General features: G+C 32.6%; 3 protein-coding genes across 3 annotated transcripts; 1 reads left to right on the top strand and 2 right to left on the bottom strand.

The window, feature by feature from the left end:
• The first annotated feature begins 1,361 nt into the window (after nt 1-1,361).
• LOC117908567 (protein LHCP TRANSLOCATION DEFECT) lies at nt 1,362-3,963 on the top strand. Its single transcript, XM_034822214.1, has 2 exons — nt 1,362-1,683; nt 3,568-3,963. The coding sequence occupies exons 1-2, from the start codon at nt 1,423-1,425 to the stop codon at nt 3,823-3,825; spliced, it is 519 nt and encodes a 172-aa protein (XP_034678105.1). The 5' UTR covers nt 1,362-1,422; the 3' UTR covers nt 3,826-3,963.
• Nucleotides 3,964-9,103: 5,140 nt separating this feature from the next.
• On the bottom strand, nt 9,104-12,930 carry LOC117908382 (chloroplastic lipocalin). The gene is made up of 5 exons (XM_034821959.1): nt 12,798-12,930; nt 12,012-12,132; nt 11,348-11,587; nt 10,711-11,001; nt 9,104-9,507 (listed from the first exon to the last, which is right to left on the bottom strand). Exons 1-5 carry the CDS (start codon nt 12,869-12,871, stop codon nt 9,229-9,231), a joined length of 1,005 nt encoding a protein of 334 aa, XP_034677850.1. The 5' UTR covers nt 12,872-12,930; the 3' UTR covers nt 9,104-9,228.
• Nucleotides 12,931-16,764: 3,834 nt separating this feature from the next.
• LOC117908114 (F-box protein At3g62230) lies at nt 16,765-18,342 on the bottom strand. Its single transcript, XM_034821786.1, has 3 exons — nt 17,410-18,342; nt 17,150-17,326; nt 16,765-17,052 (listed from the first exon to the last, which is right to left on the bottom strand). The coding sequence occupies exons 1-3, from the start codon at nt 18,340-18,342 to the stop codon at nt 16,765-16,767; spliced, it is 1,398 nt and encodes a 465-aa protein (XP_034677677.1).
• Nucleotides 18,343-21,985: the final 3,643 nt, after the last annotated feature.

Genomic DNA, 21,985 nt, shown 5'->3' with positions numbered 1-21,985 from the left:
ATTGCTTTGAATTTTCTTCACATGAATTCTTTAGCTTATGTCCTTTATCTACAGAAAGCAGCAATGTATTTTGCCTAGTAGGATTGATTGCATTGTAATCTGGTCACTTTAGTCATGTGTTTGTAGTTAAAACATTTAGCTACCCAACTCCTTTTCCTTCAACTACTCAAAGGAATCTCATCTCTCTGTGACTCATGATCAGTCTCACAAATGGGATCTGATGATGATTTATGATCATTGTCCGGGCTGCTGATCAAACTGACCAAACAGCATGAAAGGTTGATGTGAGAGTCAAAAGAAGGGGGAGTGTCTTTTCACTTCCATATCTTCAATGCCAAGGGAAGATAGGATAGGATAGGGGTTGGTGTTGGCTTTGGTTTGGTTTGGTGTAGCAACTTGACTGCCTTTCAAGTATGGGAGGAGTTTGCTGATGATTCCACCCTTCTTTTTGGTTTTCATTTATGAAGATGGCTGCAAAAATGTGGATGAATTAAGGCAGAGTAACCTAACAATTGGTGAAGCCATACAACAAACTGAACAGCTAGGTGGGTTGTTGGAGTTATGAAACCATCAGCACCAAGTAAACGTATCCCCCATTTGATCAGAAATGTTTTTTGAAAATAATTATAATAAAGAGCTCTTAATTATTTGCATGAACAAAATTTTGTCCTAAAATTCACATATGAAAAACAATTTTCTTGACTTATTCTCTACCAAGGTATTGCATATTTATGCATGATACTAAAGTTTTTAAATTTTTATCCATATTTTCAAGATACCAGAACATTTTCTTTAAGTAGTTTCATTGAAAGCATTGTCTAGCTAAAAACTACACTTTTTAATTGTGTATTATTCTAATTTGCACTAAATTTTATGTTATGTTTGGTTTTTGAAAAATGATAAAGAAAAAAAAAATGTTAAAGAAAATGATTTTTTTTTATGTTTGATTGCTCTAAAGAATAATACTAAAAAAATTCAAATATAATTAAAACTAGTTAAAAATTTATGTATTTTAAATTATTTAATCATTATATGGATGGGTTAAAATAAAAAGAATAAATTTGAAATAATAAATACAAATAATTTATTGAATTTTAATTTTTTTTTTCTTTTATATTTTCTTCCCCTGCTATTTTTCCTTTACTAAACATAATTAGTGATGGGCATTAAAAGGATAAATTGAAGAAGCTGTCTCTATTCTGCAGTGTACAAACAAAATTTCCTTCCTAGGAATCAACCAATCAGAGTCCCAAATTTGATCACAGTGACCCAACCCCAAATGAAGGGTGGAGATCAATCATAGCCCACAGCACTGGAACAGGAGACATACCCCATCACTTCCCTTGGATTCTACTACACGATGGGTGGATAGCGTTCTAAGGATAAAGCAGTTTGGTGAGTTTGCCACTCAGAAACTCAGTCATGGCTTCAATCCCATGCACTACCCATTTACTCTTCACATCAAAACCCCAAATTTCTCCTTCAAATCCACCCATTTTTACTTCTCAGTTTCTGGGTATCCCAAGAAAACTGTCATGGTCCACACCCACCAGACTTGGACCCAGCAATGGCTCCAGAGCCACATGCTGGTTCAGGTTTGGTAACAGGGGTGTTGATGCTGAAGGAGCTGGGATCTATGGAAGCCAAACAAGGGATGATTTTGACAGAGATGATGTTGAACAGGTTCTTCTTTCTCTCTCTCTCCATCTGTGTGTTTATTGTTTGTAGCTTTGGAATGATGATGTGAATATTGATGAATTAGGAACTGCTCAAATTAAAAAATTAAAAATTAAAAAAATTCAGGAAAATAAGAATTTTAACTTGGTGATGTAATGTGCTTTGGCTGAATTTGGTGCTACGGGGATTTTTAGGTTTTGTTGTCCAAATTATTGAGTTTGGGATTGTTGGATTAATGGGTTGACTTGAATTGCTATTTATGTGGCTGCTATGATCTTCAGACTTTGGTTGAATCTATAAGAAATAATGAGGAAGAGGGAAAAGGATTGGCAATTTTTGTTGTTTATTGTGGTGGACAATTGCAAGAAAAAGAAAATAGGGTGAAAACTAGGGGGAGTCTACACATTTTCAAACTCCTCATGTTTTGTTTAGCAGAGTAAAGAAAGTTGAGAAATATGGAGGAAAACTGGAAAAATTTCTTCAGCTCAACCTTGTCTTGTTTTCTTTTTCATTTCCTTCTACGTTTGATTTTCCATTTCCTCCAAAGAGAGGCTTCAATTTTCCATAATCTTTTGTCATAAGGGAATGGATAATGTGTATTCCTTTTCAGTTTTATTTTTTTTGGGTTTTTGTTTTTATGGTTAAATCCTTCCATTTTAATGTCATTATTACGTTGGAGATATGGTCCTCTAATGATACCCTGAATTTACCTACTACTAGTCGATGTGGGACAGTCAGTACCTTGAGGTTTGGGTCTCCATGGAGAGTCCTAAGGTTTGTTCATGGAAGGTTCCTTGATTATAAAAAAGAAAAGAAAAAAAAAGGAATTATTATGTAGGAGAAGTGTATAACATTACATGGAAAGTAACTAGTACTGGTTGAACAATTGGAACAGTTGGAATGATGCCAATTATTTTTCATTTTTGTTATCAAATTAGATTTCAATTATCACTCAAAAGTAGGCCTGATGATAGGATAAAAGCACTTGAAAGCAGTTTTTTGGTAAAAGTTTTCAATTGCTAGAAAGGCCAGAATCACAGCCAAACGGGCTATATCGCATCTTTTAAACAGAGTTGGTGGCATCTAGGATTGGCTTACATGTGGAATATGCAGGCACATTGCTACAAGTGCTTAAAAGCCTTTTGATTTGATTGTCCAGAGAGACTCTCTTAGAACTCTTACGATATCATTGTCAACATTTCTCATCACTCATCCTTATGATATCATTTCTTTTTTCACCTTGGATCTAGGTTGCATCTGCAACTATGGGATGTAGCCAACATATCCATAGAAGCTTCAAAGCTTGAGGGGCTTTACTTATATCCTTGGTATTTGCTTACCTACTTGTTTGATAGGAGGGAAAGCTATAAATTTTGAGCAATGGAAGTGAAATAAATATGATAAGAAAAGTCAAATACCACGGTTGTCTTCCTTACTAAAATGTTCATGATGCACATTATTTTAAGAGGACCAACTAGGGCTCCAGGAGCGGGTGTACTATTATGGATAGCTTGTTCACATGCCTCAAATTATAGAACTTAAGTTCTTTTTAACTTTATTGTAAGCTTATACCGAGCAGGTTAGAACAAAGCCATTTAGTTGGTAATCTAAGAACTAGAAAGGTATTGGCAGTCATCCTTCTTGCCTATCATGGAAGATGGATGGTTATGCGAATTTTTGCTCCTATGTGTAGCAGTCCAGTGAATCACTTACAGGATTCAATATAAGACCTTCAGCAATATAGATGAGAATATGCCTTTTTCATATTCAATTTTGATTCTTAAACCATTTGTGATCATACATTCACACTCTTTGTATGAAGAATTTCATTGCAGTCATGTTTAAAATTCAAATTGTGTTCATGAAAAAAAATATTGTTTTAATTTGCAGTACTTCAACTACATGGGGATGCTTGCTGTTGAGGGTACGTATGATAAGATGGAGGCTCTTCTAAGCCAAAACATCCATCCGGTAGACATCTTATTGATGATGGCTGCCTCAGAAGGTGACCAGCCCAAAATTGAAGAGCTTTTGAGGGCTGGAGCCAGTTACACTGTCAAGGATGCAGATGGGCGGACTGCACTTGAAAGAGCTGCCAACGATGAAATCAAAGACTTAATCCTCAACTTTTCTACTCAAAAGGCTTGATCTAGAGATTTGTTTGTAGAATTAAACATTCTCACTTATTGTTATGACTTCAGTTTTGAATTATTTTTTCCCCTAAATTTATGCTTCATGATACTAAGAATGCTTAAAAGACCACAATCAGACTGTATTATGATGCCATCCCTTTCTTAGAATTAAGAAGAGCCATGCAGATAAATAATTCTGAGTAAATCTAAAAAAAAAAAATCATAATCTTAATGCTTCTTTGTAAGCAAAATATTGTTCAATAAATGTCTCTTAATGCTTCTTTGAAAAAATCAATATAATTTTTTCAAATGCCAAGTTAAATTGTTAAAATTCACATAAGACTCTTAGGTGAATGATTTACTTAAAAATATAATTTTGTCACATGCCAACAAGCCAATGATTGAAATTCGTAAATGATCAAAATTTGCATCAGCGTGGATAGTTTTAAATAAACATCTCATATTTTTCATATATTCGTGCAACAAATTTAACGAGATTGAATTTCGATCATGTTATTGAAGGGATAAGAAAAATGTTGTCTTTTTAACTGATATAAATGATTTTACATTTAAATTTTCATATGTACATAAAAATTAAAAGGTTTTTACATTTTAGGGTATTCAAGAAAGTCAAATATTTTTATTATGTACATAAAAATGTTTGATGACTAACATTATTTTGGATAACATGGGAGCATTCAAATTTAAAGTCATCTATAATAGCAAAGCTATCACATAATTCATATTTCTAACCATCACACTTTACATTATTTACGTTCAAATTCTCATATCCATGTCCTTGGAAATTGATTATTGTAATGGAATTGATGAAGAGGTTTAATTTAGAAATCTACTGTGATATGGTACTAACAAGTGACATTTTTTGTACTAAGTTTTTAACTTAATTAAATAATAATTATAAAAATAATAAATAAATAATAAGTTTTAACTCCAACCCAAATGCCACATCAATATTCCTCAATCTCTTCCTTCTACCAACTTCGTTAAATTTCTAAAAAATTTAAGTTAGATTTGATTAGTGGATGATTAAGGAAGGACAGATATAATAAGATGGATTGCATTGTGAAAAAGAAGATATCATGCAATTGGGTTTAGGTTAGGTTAAGCCCGATCCATATAACAAAAAAAATCATTTAAAAATATTTTTAATAATGAAATATATAATAAAAAAAAAGTGATTCTGTTTTTTAAAATTCAAATTTTTATAATGATTATGATGACTCTAAATGTAAGTCCACAAAATAATGACTCTATTGAAAACTATGTTCTGTAATGTAATATTTCCATAAGAATCCAGATGATAATGTCTAGAAGCTTTTAATAACCTCCAAAATCTCAGCAATCCAAAATACTTTATTAAAATGCATATCCACATCTCGAGAAGGAAATAATAAATTATTCTTAATAGCTTTTAATGGCCTCCAAAATCTCAGCAATCTAAAATACTTTATTAAAACGCATATCCACATCTGGAGAAGACGTTTTCAATGTCTACATGCAATTCCTTGAAATTTAAATCAATCTCTCATGTAAAATAAACGATAACAAAGCTGTCACACACTTTGTATTTCTGCGTTCATCTTGCATCCCAACCACATGGCATGGTTCATATTGTGATGTACTTCCAAATGAGTTTGGTATTGGAATTAAGGGAGATATTCTCATTTCCATTAATTCAACAGTCCCCCTAAAGGACACCATTTTTCCCCTCTAAATATAGTAACAAATTCAGCCCATCCCAATTGCAGTAATGATGGAATCCTAGCAGCAAATTTGAGCCATCCCAATCATAGAACAAATTCAAAGACATCCAATCCTCAGTATAAAATTCATAAGCATCCCACTCAAAGTACCAAATTCAACTATTCTCTAATCAGCCATCTAAAGCTAGAACCAGAATCAAAGGCACCCACCAAATCATAGTAACAAATTCAGATCCTATTAACGAATTCAACATTATTCTACTAGCCATTGTTTCCGGATAAAGCCACCCTAAAGGAGATGTATCGAGCTTGGAGTTCATGCACTATTGTACACTAATCTCCCAGGTTTATCTCAATGATAATTATGACCTTCAACATGCACAGCTCTTGGTATTTGGAAATGGTTTCTAATGGGCTATTTTCATAAGCAAAGTCAAAATAAATAAACGAAAATAGGCCAGGGTAACCAAGCAGGACATACAGGATAAGCTTCTCTTCACAAAAGAACTTACAGGTTACAGAAAAGAATTACTATTAGACATCACCTCACAGTCTTGTGGAGTGCCCTTGATCTTACTTGGATCATACCCAAAGTTTACTATTAGAAGGATTGACAATTTTTGTTGTTTTATTGTGATGGAAAATTGCAAGAAAAAGAAAAAGAAGGGTGAAAACTAGGAGGAGTTCATACATTTTGAAAGTACTCATTTTTTGTTTAGAAGAGTCATGAAGAAAGCTGAGAAATGTTTCAACTCAATGTTGTCTTCTGTTCCTTTTCATTTCCTTCGACTTTTCCTCTTAGAACGCAGTCCATACTATTGACTGCAACTATTGATTGTAGTCAACATTTCCAGAGAAGCTTCAAAGCCTAAGCGGCTTTACTTGTATCCTTGGTATTCGCTAACCAGTTTGTCTCATAGGAAGGAAAACTATGAACCTTGAGCAATGGAAGTGAAAGATTTCAATTTAGTCATGTTTAAAATTCCACTGAATATGATTTATGGAAAATCAGAAGTATTGTTTTACTTTTGCAGTGCTTCAACTACATGGGGATGCTTGCTGTTGAGGGTACGTATGATAAGATGAAGGCTCTTCTAAGCCAAAACATCTATCCAGTAGACATCTTATTGATGATGGCTGCCTCAGAAGGCGACAAGCCCAAAATTGAAGAGCTGTTGAGGGCTGCAGCTAGTTACACTGTCAAGGGTGCAGGTGGGTGGACTGCACTTGAAAGGGCTGCCAATGATGAAATCAAGGACTTTATCCTCAACTCAACTTTTCAACTCAAAAGGCTTAATTTAGAAATTTGTTTGAAGAATTAAACATTCTCACTGGTTGTAATGACTTCAGTTTTGAGTTGTTTTTTTCCCTGATGGTATGTTTGAGAGTTTCATATTACTTGGATGCTTAAAAAGGCCACAATCAGCCATCCATTTCTTAGAGTTGACAAAGCCATGAGGATAAATAATTCTAATAAATCTCAAAAAATATGTTAATGCTTTTTCATCTATCCATAAATATATCTCTTTATCTCAATAATTTATAATTTTGTGACATACCAATAAGTTAATGATTGAAATTCACTAAGCTTATTAAAATAAGTACCTCATATTTTCATATATTTAAACAACAATATTAACACAATTGAATTTGGAACCTGTTATTGAAGAGTTCAAAAAAAATGTTGTCCACCTTTGAATGAGAATTTTAACTAATATAAGGGGTTTTACATTAAAATTTTACCATGTACATCAACCTTTGATAAAGATATTTGGTTCTCTCCCAACATATTTTCTTTACTTGAAACCCATCATATTTTCTTAAGTTCAAAGCTCCAAAAATTTGGGCATAAATGTATACGAGTAGCAGTATTTTTGATACACATGGAAATATTCAAATTTAAAGGCCCCACAATTCACATTTCTAACCATCAAACTTTATATTTTTGATACATTTCAAATTTTCATCTGATAAATACAAAAAATTAATAAGTTTTAAGCCTAACCCAATGCCACTTCTTGAAATTTGAAATTAGATTTAGGGTTACCTTAATTTAGCAATGAAATGATGTGAGTTTCTTCTCAAATTGACATATTTGCTTTTATTAATCTATTTTATATTTAGGTGATATAGGACTATTACATCATCCATAATTTTTTATAAATTGTATAAAACATTTCGTCCATATTTTTCACAAATCTAATCAAACATTTCTTAATTAAGATGTTTATAATAGCAAACTCAAAATATCAATCAAAATAGCAAATTATTCTTAATAGTTTTAGCAACCTCCAAAATCTCAGGAATCTAAAATACTTTACTAAAAGCATATCCACAGTCTGAAAACACGTGTTCAATGTCTACCTGCAATTCTTTGAAATTTAATGCAATTGCTTGAAATTTAAAGCAATCTCTCATGTTAAGTAAATGATAACAAAGCTATCACACACTTTATATTTTTTTTGTCCATCTGGCATCCCAACTAACATCCCAACCACATCCAAGGTTTGAAATGTTGGAAAATTTATCTGATATATCAATGAAAAATCAGATATCGATAAGTCTTGAAATGAAAATGTAAGTGGAAACTTCTGATGAAGGAAATTTTAGCAAAAATCGGCCATTAATTGAATACCATTGATAAAATCGTCGATGCAGCTATTACAACTGCGGTGTCAAAAAATCAACGATTTTTAGGAATATATAGTACTCAAACCCTAAAAATCCCTAAAAATTGGTTTACACTCTGGAGAAGGGGGAATTGAACCAAGTCAAAAAGTTCACACCTTAGTAACCACTAGGGCAAATTCATACTTAATAATAAGAATAATAAGAATGCACGCATATATTTAATTCCATTGAAAAAACAAAATATTAAAACAATATTTTAACAAATTAATTAATTCTAATTATTTTATTTAATTGAGTACCAAAAATGTGAAAATTAGTTACAAGTTTTGTTTTATATCATAATTAAATATAAAATATAAATATTATGTGATTTCCGATATTTTCATCATTGACCATATCGCATTGGTCATATTGTGATGTACTTGCAAATGAGTTTGGCATTGGAATCAATGGAGATATTCTCATTCCTATTAATTCAACAGCTCCCCTGAATAAAGTGACACCATTCAGCCCATCCCAATTGCAGTAGCAATGGAATCCTAGCAGCAAATTTGAGTCTTGAGAATTATATCAACTAGCCATCCCAATGATAGAACAAATTCAAAGACATTCAATCGTCAGTATAAAATTCACAAGCATCCCACTCAGTAAAAAATTCAACTATTCTCTAATTAGCCATCCAAAGCTAGAACCAGAATCAAAGCCACCCACCATATCCTAGTAACAAATTCAGACCCTACTAATAAATTCAACATTATTTGCTAGCTGTTGCTTTCCTATAAAGCCACCCTAAAGGAGATGTATCGAGCTTGGAATTCATGTGCGCTATTGTACACCAAACCTCCCATTCAAGATGCACAGCTCTTGGTATTTGGAAATGGTTTCCAATGGGCTATTTCCATAAGCAAAGTCAAAATAAATAAACCAACACAGGGCAACTAAGCAGAACATGCAGGATAAGCTTCTCATCACAAAAGAACTTATAGGTTACAGAAAAGAATTAGTATCCAATAGCTCTATATTAAATACAAGAGGCACACTACAACTCTTTTGAGCTCAAATGTCTACTTGAAATAAAGCTCAACAAGCTTCTTCAAAGTGTCAAACACACTTGTAAAGGGGTTAAATTCGACGGGTGATTTTAATCCTAGATCAGGAAACTGGTTTGTTAGAGCCTGTTGCATTCCGGACATGGACATCATCGCTGCTAGCTTACTATTAGACATCACCTCACAGTCTTGTGGAGTGTCCTTGATCTTACTTGGATCATACCCAAAGTTTGCTAAGTAAGCTTTGTACTTCTCTATGAATTTAGGTCCAGGATTAGGCGTCCTTGAGTAAATCTGAAATGTTGATGCCAAAGATGCAAACTTTCATTAGTCAGCCACTAAAATCATGACATTAGAGGCATATTGGCAGCATCTCGATATCAAATCAATTAATGGGGAAACAATTCTATGTAAAGGTTACTATAGTATCTCAAAGAAACTGAGCAATGGTATGATATTAATGACAGCATCAGTTGCTTGTATGGAAGAGGAGAATTAGCAATAGCCAGTTCTACATAAGTTTATGGTTTCATAAAGTGAAAAACTAATGGAATGCATATACCAAGAGCATGCCGAGTCTAAATGATATTTGATTTTTACAAGTCTAGATAGTTTGTAATACAGTAAAAAGGGAATGTAGATTCAAATTCTGTGGAATTCAAGCATAAAGGAACTGTGATGAATATGATACTCTATATAGAAGCATATTGTACATGTTCAAACATCTGCTCTAGTATAGCAGTCCAGTATGCAAACTAATATTTGCAACTGATGTAAATCAATTTGGGATTTGGAGAGGGTTGGTGAACTGAGTCAAATAAGAAAAACAGGGTTATGAAAAGATGAAGGCTGACCAACTATGAAGTTGGCAGCTGGTTGACCATCATGGAAAAAATGCAAATGACATCAGATTTATGACAGCATGCAGCTTCTTGATAGCTGATGAGTGGACAAAAGCATTGGTTGAGCAATTATAAAGCTTTAGCTTTGCAAATGCATTGCTTCTAATGATGGTTATAAAGCCCTAATATTTGAGGGAAAAGATGAGTTTGTAACTGCACTGCAAGCCAAGCTACGAACCTAGTTGCCCCAATTTGAAATAGAACAAGGTATGATTTACTGAATTGAACCATCTTATGATTTAACAATTTGCTTTTTGGATAAACAAACAAATTATGCAAACATACTAAGTCGATGCCAGTTATTCAGTATGTGTGTGCACTTTCAGTTCAATACATAGAGTCCACCGCACCTGAAGTCAACTAACAGATGTAAAGCAAGTGTGCAATTTTAGGTATGCTAAGTATAATTGCATTAACAAGAACAAAAACAAGTGCTAAGAAAATAAAGACCCAACTACGATAGAAACTAAATGCAATTTAAATTTAATCTAAAGTTCAATAAAACTATGAAAGAAGTGACATAGTTTGATACTATTCTAAAATATGTGGACATCCTCCCGCACATAAGATCATTTTCTATCAAATAAGTAATTACCTGAATAAAACTCCTGTCTTTTGCTCCCGACACAAGAGCAAAAGTGTCATAATCAGTAGCAATCACATCATAAGGCTCCTTGGGAATAAATGGCAATGTAGGAAAACGAAGGTAACATTTTTCTCTAATCATCACTTGTTTTTCTAGATCAGTTGCACTTTTCTCCAATTCTTCCTCTTCCAGGCATTGAACCTTTCCCCGAATCCCAGTAATATATCCATTAGGGCCCCCATGAACACAAAAAGTATCAACTTGGATAGCAGGTGATTCCATGTCAAATGTATATACACCCTGCAATTTGATAAAGCGGGATACTTTGGCAGTCAGGTATTCCAGAGTATACAGTTTTGACTGAAAAAAACCTTATATTAAACCCAATTCATTTTTGCATCTCAAATGATTTCCACTCAGATGGACAACCTAGAAGCTTAAGATTGTTTATTTCATGCCTTTTAAGCGATTCTCTATCAAAACGTTGGCTGCAAGTTAAACAGTTCAAAATAGACCATAGACAGGCCATTTTTGTGGTGCATTATGAGAGATCAGAAACCAGATTTCTTTTTCTGCATTCAAGCCACCTTCCCAAAGGATAGAAATCCTCGTCTCAGGTCCAATCATAACTGTCCACAGCATTTACCTGAGTGCAATGGCAATCTTCTTGGCCTTGTCCAGCAAATCCACGTTTGAGGGAAGCTACTTCAAACCATCTTCCAGAGTATCTCACTGGGTCAAAATCCTTAGCTGACATACCTCTCATCATCATTAGTTTCCCACTTCTTTCCCCAGACCCCTCATCAAGTGGAAGAGTGATTGTGTTACTGGTAGCACTTGCAAGCTGGCATAAATTATTGGGGTGAGATAAATCTTCTGCAATTACCTGCCCAAGATAAATGAGGCCGATTTTAGAAATGGGTCAATGGCCGTTACATTCAAATATCCTAAAATGCTTCCCATCACTATTCAGTTCATTGGAATGATCATGTAATCCGCTTATCCATTATTCAATATATCTAATCTTGTATGCTGACCTTCTTCCTGCAACTCCACAAGAAAACCCGAAGGATTTTGATTTATTGTTCTCCAGAGTCAACTTAACTAGAACTAATGGAAATTCTATCCCTGCCCGTAAAACTATACACTAAAACATATTTATACAACAGTGAATCTGGAAGGGAACAACCCACCCAAACTCAACAAGATCTCTCTTTAACAACTTTTTGATTTGCTGGGAAGGCAACATTGGAAAGAATTCAGATACATGTTCCAAAAGCCCACAGTTTTGGCTAACAAAACCAACCAACCTGATTTGCTTGTGAGAGGATTACAACTGAAGCAGCAAGCCCAGATAATATATTTCTGGCCACAGCCTTACTTGATGTGGGATGCTCAAAAGAGCACAACATTAGTTTGCTTGGCATTCCCCTGCGGCGGCAGAACAGCGAAATGTCAAAACAGAAGCAGCATATACAAGAAGCACAATACGTTTATCTTAAATGAAGTTGACTAGAAAAAGTATGCAAATCAAACCCCAACTGCAAATGCATTGGATATGTACATCGGAACATCAGGCCATCATCATTTTCATACCAAATGCAACGACATTCATATTGGTCCAATTGATCCTTTCCAACCCCAAAAGTAAAATGGAGCTTCAATTTCCAACAATCATTTCAAAATTTAGCTCCCTACAACCAAACAACACTTTAACCTCTTCCTTTACCCAAAAATTCAATCCCCATATATGGCCTCAATAATGGAGTTTTCCAAATACCCTTGAATTTACAAACAATTTTCTCTCGTTCTTCCCTAAGAAACCCATGGAGTGACTAATGAAAATCACAAAAATTAACTCTTTTCCTTTAAGAATTTCTCAATTTCCTTCATAACCATTGTAGATTATGTATTACACCCACAAAAATCCTACCATTTTGTGGGAACACGATCAGTACTTCTGTTAAATTTTCTCAAAAAAAAAAAAAAAACCCGAAATTCTACTATTATTTTCCCACACTGAGCTGTTTGTTTCCGGAGAAAAGATGGGAAGTGAGAAATTAAAGAAAAAAATAATAGAGAAAAAGGAGATGTACCTGCGGATAGGGGGAGAAGAGGAAGATTGAAGAAGAACAACCCGAGATGATGTAGTTGTTTGAAGATGCATCATCTTCTCTCTCTCTCTGTGCTTAATTCATTCAAAGCTTCGCTTCTCTGCCAGACCTTTCTCAGCTTTATGCCCATGATTAGTCCCATTCTATTCAGCTGGAAGCTGGAAAAGATCCTCTGAAACGGTGTCGTTTCTGTAACTCCAATCCGTTTCCTGATGTTCTAATTGGCTCATGCTGGGTAAGAAAATCCTTTAAAACGTCGTCGTTATAATGACCTTACATGTTTCCAATAGACTAAGACAAAATTAAATTATATCTTTGACTTTTCTAACTATCATAGAATCTAGGGCTTTCTCACCTATATAATATATTGCAATTCAATTCGATATAAAAGTTCAAAAAAGTTTTGCATCTTCTTTCATTCTCATGCTTTCAAATTTGGTGGTTAGTATATAAATTTTTGATAACTTAATAGTTGAAAAACCCTTGTATGTAATAGTTAAAGTATCCTAGATCTTTTTAACACATTTATGTGTTGTTATCTTGTGAAATTTATCGTAACTCACATCATTAAAAATGTTATAAAGACGCTAATGTTAGCTTAATTCATTGTTTTGTTATCAATCTTATCCTACTAATATTTGGGTTTAAGTTCACTAGTAAATCTCCTAACATCATCAACAATGGTTTCCATCCAAATTTAATTAAATTCCAAACTTGTTTGACTTGTATTCTTTTTTAAAAAAAAATTCATATCATGATGTAGATCAAAGTATGGAAGATTATTTATAGATAATCCTATGGTTTTATAAATGAAGAATGTTCTTAATTCGTAAAACAACCTAGAGGGGAGTGTTAGTTAAGTAGTTTAGTGAAATATATAAGGTTAAAAATTTAATTTTTTTTAAAATCATTTGCTATCTATTTTATTTGGTTATGAAAATAATATAAATAAAAACTATATAAAACCACGATGTATAAGAAAAACCACCAATAGATATAAAAAAAACCGTGTTAATCAATCGAAATAAATCCACCAAATATGAAGAGTAGTAGACAAATTTATTTGAATTTAAACCCTACCTCTTTCCAAGGGACTTACTTTGACTAACACCTCTATTCTGCTTTCACATCCTCGACATGATATTTTGCACTCGTCTCAACTCCTTGTGGAGGGGATGTGATCAACCACTAACCCCTTTCTGTTATTGACATATCAAGCATTAAGAATTTAAAAATATCATGGTAGGAAAATGAGAATATAATGATATAGGTGGATCATAGATTTACACAATGGTAGACATACATATAATGAACAAACCCTAACTAGTTGATTTGAATAAGAACACTTCAAAAATATGAATATAAATCTTTCTACCAATTTATCTATCTATTACTCTATTATATTTACTATAGTATTAATATAAATATTATTTAAAATTGTATCGTGTAACATCTTAATATAGATCAATGCATGACATGTATTTTCATATATATAGATATCAATGATATATATGTATATAACACCCCAATTTTATTTCTTTGCTTTAATTTGATTTGTATTGATTACAATCAATTTGAAATAATTGAAAATGAAATCTTACTCTTATGGGGTTTAATTCCTAGACTTTTTATGATTTTAAATATGAATCCTAGAATCAATCGAGAGAATCAAAACAATAAAAGAAAATTAGTATGGGCGTATATAAAAAAAACTAAGTAATCTTTTTTTTTTTTTTTTTTTTTCAGTATTTCAAAAAAAAATTTGATTGAACCATTGATAGATGATCTAAGGAATTATATAATAATTTCTTCAGATTTTGAAAGGAAATATAACAAAACTAAAACCCATTTATTTTTAACCGTTGAACCATGATTTGAAATGAGTCTGTAAAGTATAAATCCTATTTTTAAAATGATAAAACAAGTGGTAAGTGCATAATATAAGACTCACCCAAGACAAGATCTTATTATGTGTAATATCTCGTTGGACAACCACCATTCCTATCCACTTAATAATAGAACGACTTCCTCTTTGAATAATAAAGAGGGAAACAAATAAAACAAATAAGAAAAGGGGTTCATTGTTCCTCATTGTCTATATAAAATTTTCATAATAACCTGTTCATCAAAATAAAAATAAAATAAAATTAAGAAGAATATGTTGAAATATGGACTCACATATTTAACAATGATTCATGATTAAGCTATTCAAATTATGGACATTTTGATTTAATGTTCATTTTAAGAGTATGGGCCACCTTATGTGTAGAGCCCAACGCAATCACGGGCTTTAGATGATGGGCCTAAGGCCCGTGAGGCCCAATAACCAATGGGTATGGTCCCTAAGGCAGGAGGGTATAAAAGGTGAGGCTTATGTCTTTTCAATGCATCACATCTTTTGAAAGAACTGAACCGCTCTCTCTCCCGCTCCCATTGCCTGAGAGAATTAGAGAAAGGTGGTGCCCTCCATCAGCCTTAGAAGATCCATACTGTCTTCAAATTCACACATGGATTCAGGTTGGTACAATTTTAATAGTAATTATGGCATAATTTCTTCATGTGATTCAACATACGATCCTGTATGATCATTGAATATATAAATTGAAATCTCACAGAATAGAATTAAGATTCGGTTGGAATAAATTTCCTATCATCTATAGCCTCTTTTACTTTCAAATTACAGACATAGGAATCATTGAAATATTCCTTTGATTGAAAGAATGGATTGTTATTGTGGATGATTTGAAAGATATAATTGGAGAACATGTATAGTTAGATTTCATTTATATATTTGGTGGAATCTAGTATATCTCAACCAAACCCCTTGCATGAGATGGGCGTAGACTTGTATGGTTTAGAAATGTTTACTTTTTTTCTTTTTTTATATAGTTTAAATGTTTTATCTGTTTTTTATTTCATTGCTTGTTACTTTGCCTAGTTCAATAATACCGCTTGTCTTAGTGAGTTTTACGAGCTAATTGGACTATTGGACTATAATTGAGTTTTGCACCAAAATAATATTATTTTAAAAAAATCTAAATATGGATTACTCTAAAACAATTCTTGATTTAGTTTATTTGGAACACATAGAATAAAAAATAATAAATCACACGCTATTTTAAATTCAATAGGCGCATAAAAAACAATAAATCACATGCTATTTTGGATTCAATAGGCGTGTTATCCATCGATATTTGGAAGGATTTCCTTGTAACCCCGATTATCAATTGTCCTTTGAAAGTGTTTAAAAATTTGCACCACGTACGTCTAATATGAGCATTGAAACTCTCATTAAGTTGAATGCCTTTTTAACCAATGGAAAAAAAAAATCATTCTATACACCAAGGCCACTTTTCTCTCACTTCAAATAAATCTTCCAACCAAGTATTCTCATGAAGATCGTCGTCCTTTTCCTAATCACATCTTGTTTATTTATATCTATTCTCATATCAATTCAAAAAAAAAAAAAAAGTAAATGGGATGAGTATAGGAAATTCTCATAATCTGTATGACTCCATTTAATTTTTAATTATTTTTTCAAATTTTTATTTTCAAAATTATTTTTAACTAATTCAAAGGGATTAATCTAGTCTGAAGTTTGAAGTCCCTCTTCTTGAAGCTCAAGCCTATCTTCATCATAAACAAGTTCTCAGTCGTCTTCAAGTCCTCCAAGAAAGGTGAGGCCTCTGTCACAAAGAAAAAGGAGACTAGTGTAGTTTAAAATTAAAGAAGTATAAAATCCTATACCAATAGCAATAAAAGAATTATAATTTGTAAAAATTAAAAATACCTTTTACAAGAGTAATAAACTTTTCAACTGTAACTCTACAAAATACTTTATCTATAACAATATTGTAGAAGGGTATAGGGCAAATCGAATTCATAAAGTCGAATGATTAGATAAAATAAATAAGAAATGACTTGCGTGCGCGACTTTGTAAATGCATATCTAAGAGATCACAACTTGCAGCCTCCGAGAGGCTTTTGTGAAATACTGCAACATTTGAGCCCGCCATTGATAAGCCGGATCCGAATCACTACTCTTTATGACATTGATTCTCATTCTCTCCAACACACACCCATACCGGAGCACATTCTGCAGCAGTTCGATTTCGTTCGGCTCCCCTTTGAAGCCATTTACTTCCACCACCTTCAATGTTTCTCTTACACAGTCAATAAATGGTATATGTTGTGCCCAGAATACATGACTCTGAATCTGAAATGGTGGTTCATAATCCTGAGAAAAACCCCACCAAAAGAATCAATCAAGAGGTAGATAACTTAGAAAGCTATAAGATATATAACAGACTAGTATCTTCATAAATCACACTAACAGCAAATATTCTGGCCGGGCCTAAATCAATGGTGATCATCTCTAACCCGGGGCAGCTTTTTAGCAGGAAGGAAAGTCCACAGAGTTCATATGAATGCATTGAGGTCTTCAGTATCAGATGCCGCATGTCATCAAGGTAAGGGTACAAGCGCAGTGGCTCCTCCCCGGACGGAAGTTCCTTCAGGTTGTCACATAGATCAGTCAGTTTTTTTCCCTAAAATAATAAATGGAGTATCTATTGTTTGATCAAGGATTTTGTACCTGTAGCATGTAACTGCATACAGTTAAAGTATTGGAATACAGATTTCTGAGGACGTCTTGCAGGGTATCACCACAGTAGCCACTGTTGTCGAATTCGGACTCGAGCCCAAAATCGAATTCGGCCTCCTCCACATCAGGTTGGTCTTCTAGGAGAAAACTTTTCACCAATCCTGAGTACTTGAAGTATTGTAGCTTCTGTGCCATGAGTATAATGTGATTGTCGATAGAACATTTATCTATGATCAGCCTCCGAAGCCTCAGATTTGGCCCTGAAATATCAGGATCGCCTAAATTCCAACAGTTCTTCAAGCACAGACCCTCCAGAAGGGGACAGTTCATCAGCAAGGCTTTTAGAGAAGAGCTTCTAACTTCTACCCATCCCAGAGAAAGATCCTTAAGGGCACTGAAGGCGTTGAACTCAGAAACATCGAATCTGCATGAAAACAGCTTCAAGGATTCAAGAACTTTATGTTTGTAAACAAATGTTGGCAGCTGGAACAGCCTGAGATGTGGGTCAAACTCGTCTTCCCCCCATGATGGATCAGCAAAGTCAAGATACAGGCCTCTTGTTCCTCGGAGAATGGCGAATCGCAGACAATTCTCCATGTCCGAACGATATTCTCCGGGGTTGGTGAATGAGAGGCTAAATGTCTCCACCACTGGCTCCTTATAGTTAAGCATCCACTGTCTCATAAAATCGATGAAACCGCATCTCGCCAATTCTCTTTTCTCAGTGGATTCTTCTCTTTTCACAAAGAAACTCTCATCAAACTCGATTCTTACCGTTGCGTGCCATATATGGCGCCATCTCTTGGACAAAACGCTGGTTCTGGCAGCATCTATGAAGGGTAAGAAGGACAGGATGAGAGAGATGACATGGTCTGGAAGAAATGAGAACATGTCGGCATTGGTCTTCTTCTTGATCATGGCCATGTCTAGTGTTTGGTTAGAGAGAATCAGAATGATTGGAACAGTGGTTATTGACATGATAGGGCTTAAACCCCAACGGTCATGACTCCTCATGATCGTAGTGTGAAAAAGTGTGCCGCTATTTCATTCCAAAATTGGCTTTCCAGCATTTAATCTCATTTAGTTGTGTTACATTCAACGCGCTTTTTCATTGCTAGCAGCAAGCGGCTTTGCGTGGTGGCGTCAAACGGTGTCACTCTTCATGGACCCTATTCTCATTAGATTTTTCTACTACGTACAAGATTGCTTTAAATGGATTTTCCAAATTCTCAATGACACAATTATTAGTATGTTAGGCTCCCTCGTATGTGAGGGAGTGGACCCATATGCTTGGGCCAAGTCAGTTACATTTAAAAAAAAAAAAAAAAAAATCAAGGAAAAGAAAAGAAAAAAACAGAGAGAAGAGAAGAGAAAGATGAAAAAACGTATCTGCCCAAATTTTATCAACAAACCAATCCCGCTTCATCTATGATCCAATCAAGTTGAAATTTGGAAGAGAGATTTCAAACTCGAGTAACTACAATTTGAACTATGGAGATCAGATTTTGAGCTTGGAAACTAGTGTTACCACCCATGAATAGTAACGACGTTTTTTGATATACTTTCTTTAATTTTTCTTTATTTCTTTTGCCAAGAGAGATTGTATAATTCAAGGTTATATGTGCTCTTGATGTATTTGGTAGCCTCTAAAGATTATTCTACAGAAGACATGTGTAACATATTATTGTTGATAGTGAAAGTTTGAACTGGACTAGGTCCTATGGTTTTTCCCTTCTTTCACATTGAGGGGTTTTCCATAGAAAAAAATTCTAGGTTATGTTTGGTTCCCGGAAAGTATAAAGGTAAGAAAAAAAATGCTAAAAAAAATGATTTTCTCATGTTTGGTTGTCCTATAAAATATTCCAAAGAAAATTAAATATAATTAAAATTAGTTAGAAACTTATGTATTTTAAAATTATTTAATTTTTATATTGATGAGTTAAAATAAATAAAATGAGTTTGAAGTAGCAAATAAAAATAATTTTACATCTTTAACTCTATTTTTTTTATTTTTCTTCACTTTTTCTTTCATTTTACTTTTCCTCTCTATTTTCTTTCTTTTGTATTTTCTCTCAAATTTTCCAAGAACCAAACATAGCCCTAGTGTCTTTTCTATTGCATGAGTTTATTTATTTATTCCTGCTAGTTGCTATTGCCTATTCAATTTTGAACAAAAAAAGGTAGAAAAATTATGGTGTTTGTTTAAGGCTGCAACTTGGACGGTTTGATCGATTAACGTCTAGCCTGATCAGTGGCAGAACTTAGGGAAGTGAATTGAAGGGGGCAAAGTATGAGAATATATTTTAGAGGGAGCAAAAATCAATGAAAACATAAGCATAGTGGTAATAATTGAGTTCTTTTTATTTTTCTCTAGTAAGGGTTCAAATTGCCTTATGCTACCTTTGTTTCAAAAAAATTGAGAGAAAATGTGAATAAAAGAAAATAAAAAATAAAAAACGTGAAGAAAAATTTAAAATAGATTTAAAATTAATAAATTATTTTTATTTATTGTTTTCTCTAGTAAAATCAAATATGAAAAAATAATTTTTTTTAATATTATTTTCCTTTCCTTAGCATTTTTTTTTTTTTTTTGCTTTTTGTGTCTTTTGGGTTAATTCCGGAGGAGTTGTTGTACGCCTAAACCCAAGGGTTTGGGTCACCTTGGTTGGATTTTAAAATCGAGAAAAAAAATATTTCTTTTTAAATGTCTATCTAATTTGTCATTGAAATATTGTTTGTCTTTATCCTACAAATTAGTTTTGTATTCAAGAATTATTATGTTAAAAATTCATTTTATTAAAAAGAATATGAAAATAAAAAGGGTAAATTTATATTTCTTTATTGCTTAAAAAACACAAAAATATAATTTGGTAACCATATTTTGAATAAATTTCAAAAGTGAGAAAAAAAAGAATTTTTTTCTTTTAATGCATATTTAATTTGCTTTTAAAAAAATTGTAAACCCAAATTCTCTTATGCATAACTAAGATTAATATAAAATGCAATTGTCTAGGAAATAACTAATATGACATTATTTTAAATATAGATTTATTAATTTTTCATGTATCATTTATCTTATAAAGATCATTATCGCTTCATAAAACTCTTATAACATTATGATTTTGGAGAAGGCAATAACGATTTTATGACAATGTATTCTCACGTGTCTCATCAAATTAAGTCAACTTTTCTTATCTTTATTAATTTTACTTTTTGTAATCTTGATTTATCATTTGTCATATGTGCTAAAATTTATATGTATTTATATAATAGGAATTTTTCCTAACAATTTCATTAGGTTTTAAGAATTTCATTCAGATATTAATTTTATTGCATGCATTTGGATTTTGTGTCTATGCATAAAAGTTTAAAGATTTTATTATTAAAATGTTTAGAAATTTTCCTTTTATTCTTTTATGTTTCGTTTTTAAGTATATAATACTAAACATGCAAAAATTATTAGATGAGGAAAAGGTTGAGACAAAAACAATTATTCATGGAAGAAATTGAAGTAGAGAATTATTTGTGTTTTATTGCGAAGTAATTTAGTATTATCTTAAACCAAGAATCTTGCATGTTTTTGTATAGTAGGAAATTTTCCTTACAATTCATCCCTAATAGACAATGGTGATTGTTTTGATCTTTAGAAGTAGACTCTTAGGATAAGAAGTCGAATTCGTTGATTTAATTTATTATACCTTTGATTTGAAAATTCTTCAAAAAAAAAAAAAAAAAGTAGCTTAAGAAAAATTAAGGAGATGTAATATATGCCTTCTTGGGAACTAAATTATCTTTGTAAAATTCATTAATACTAAAATTCATCTAGTATTAATGTTATTCCTTTTGTATGTGATTTTGGACTCACAATTTTCTTTCATTAACCTAAGTATGTTAAGTTTTTTGTGTTAATTCTTATTGATAGACAATTAAAACTATGTGGATTTTTGTGATATCTATCCCTCTCCCTCTCTCTTATATGTGTAACACATTAGCGATAATTTTATGAATATTAATATTTGATCTCGTAACCTTCACTTTCTACTTCCATAAGGATTCTACCTTAATTTTCTCAATAGTTCCCACAAACATGGTAGATGCTAAGTATTAGCAAAAAGGGTACACCTTAATCAAGATGAAGAAGAGAACCGACCTTTATTCGAAGTCATTTTCTCAATAATTGTACCTAGTGAGTTAAGTGTGGAATTTTCCTACCTAAGTAGGCATATGGTTGGGTAAATTGTTTAATCAATGATGCAAGATAACGACAAAATTATAATAGTCCAAGCTATTACCAATAAACTAAACGTAGATTTAGCAATGTTTCTATTTAAAGCAGTATTAGTAGAAGTGTTTTGTTTAAAAATGTTTTTTAAAAAATCATCTATAAAGTGTTTTTTTATAAAGCATTAAAAGTAATTTTTCAACTTTTTAAAAATGCTTTCTAAATTTTATCAAGCACTTATTTTTTCTTCAAAAACATGTCTTAAAGATACGATTTCAATAATCATTATGAAGTTATGTTTTCAAAATACAATTTTAGTATATTATTCTTGCAGTCATGTTTTAA

Source organism: Vitis riparia, chromosome 19 (assembly GCF_004353265.1).
Source record: "Vitis riparia cultivar Riparia Gloire de Montpellier isolate 1030 chromosome 19, EGFV_Vit.rip_1.0, whole genome shotgun sequence".
In the NCBI taxonomy this organism is placed as follows: Eukaryota; Viridiplantae; Streptophyta; class Magnoliopsida; order Vitales; family Vitaceae; genus Vitis; species Vitis riparia.
The sequence above is the reverse complement of the archived record's forward strand: the minus strand, read 5'-3'. Positions and strand labels throughout refer to the sequence as shown.

Coding starts and splice junctions, on each gene's coding strand:
- LOC117908567 (XM_034822214.1), top strand. CDS start 1,423: ATGGCTTCAATCCCATGCACTACCCATTTACTCTTCACATCAAAACCC. Junction 1,684..3,567: donor ACAGAGATGATGTTGAACAG/GTTCTTCTTTCT, acceptor TTTAATTTGCAG/TACTTCAACTACATGGGGAT.
- LOC117908382 (XM_034821959.1), bottom strand. CDS start 12,871: ATGATGCATCTTCAAACAACTACATCATCTCGGGTTGTTCTTCTTCAA. Junction 11,588..12,011: donor TCCTCTCACAAGCAAATCAG/GTTGGTTGGTTT, acceptor TATCTTGGGCAG/GTAATTGCAGAAGATTTATC. Junction 11,002..11,347: donor AAGATTGCCATTGCACTCAG/GTAAATGCTGTG, acceptor ATCAAATTGCAG/GGTGTATATACATTTGACAT.
- LOC117908114 (XM_034821786.1), bottom strand. CDS start 18,342: ATGGCCATGATCAAGAAGAAGACCAATGCCGACATGTTCTCATTTCTT. Junction 17,327..17,409: donor TATGCAGTTACATGCTACAG/GTACAAAATCCT, acceptor GACAACCTGAAG/GAACTTCCGTCCGGGGAGGA. Junction 17,053..17,149: donor GCCCGGCCAGAATATTTGCT/GTTAGTGTGATT, acceptor GGTTTTTCTCAG/GATTATGAACCACCATTTCA.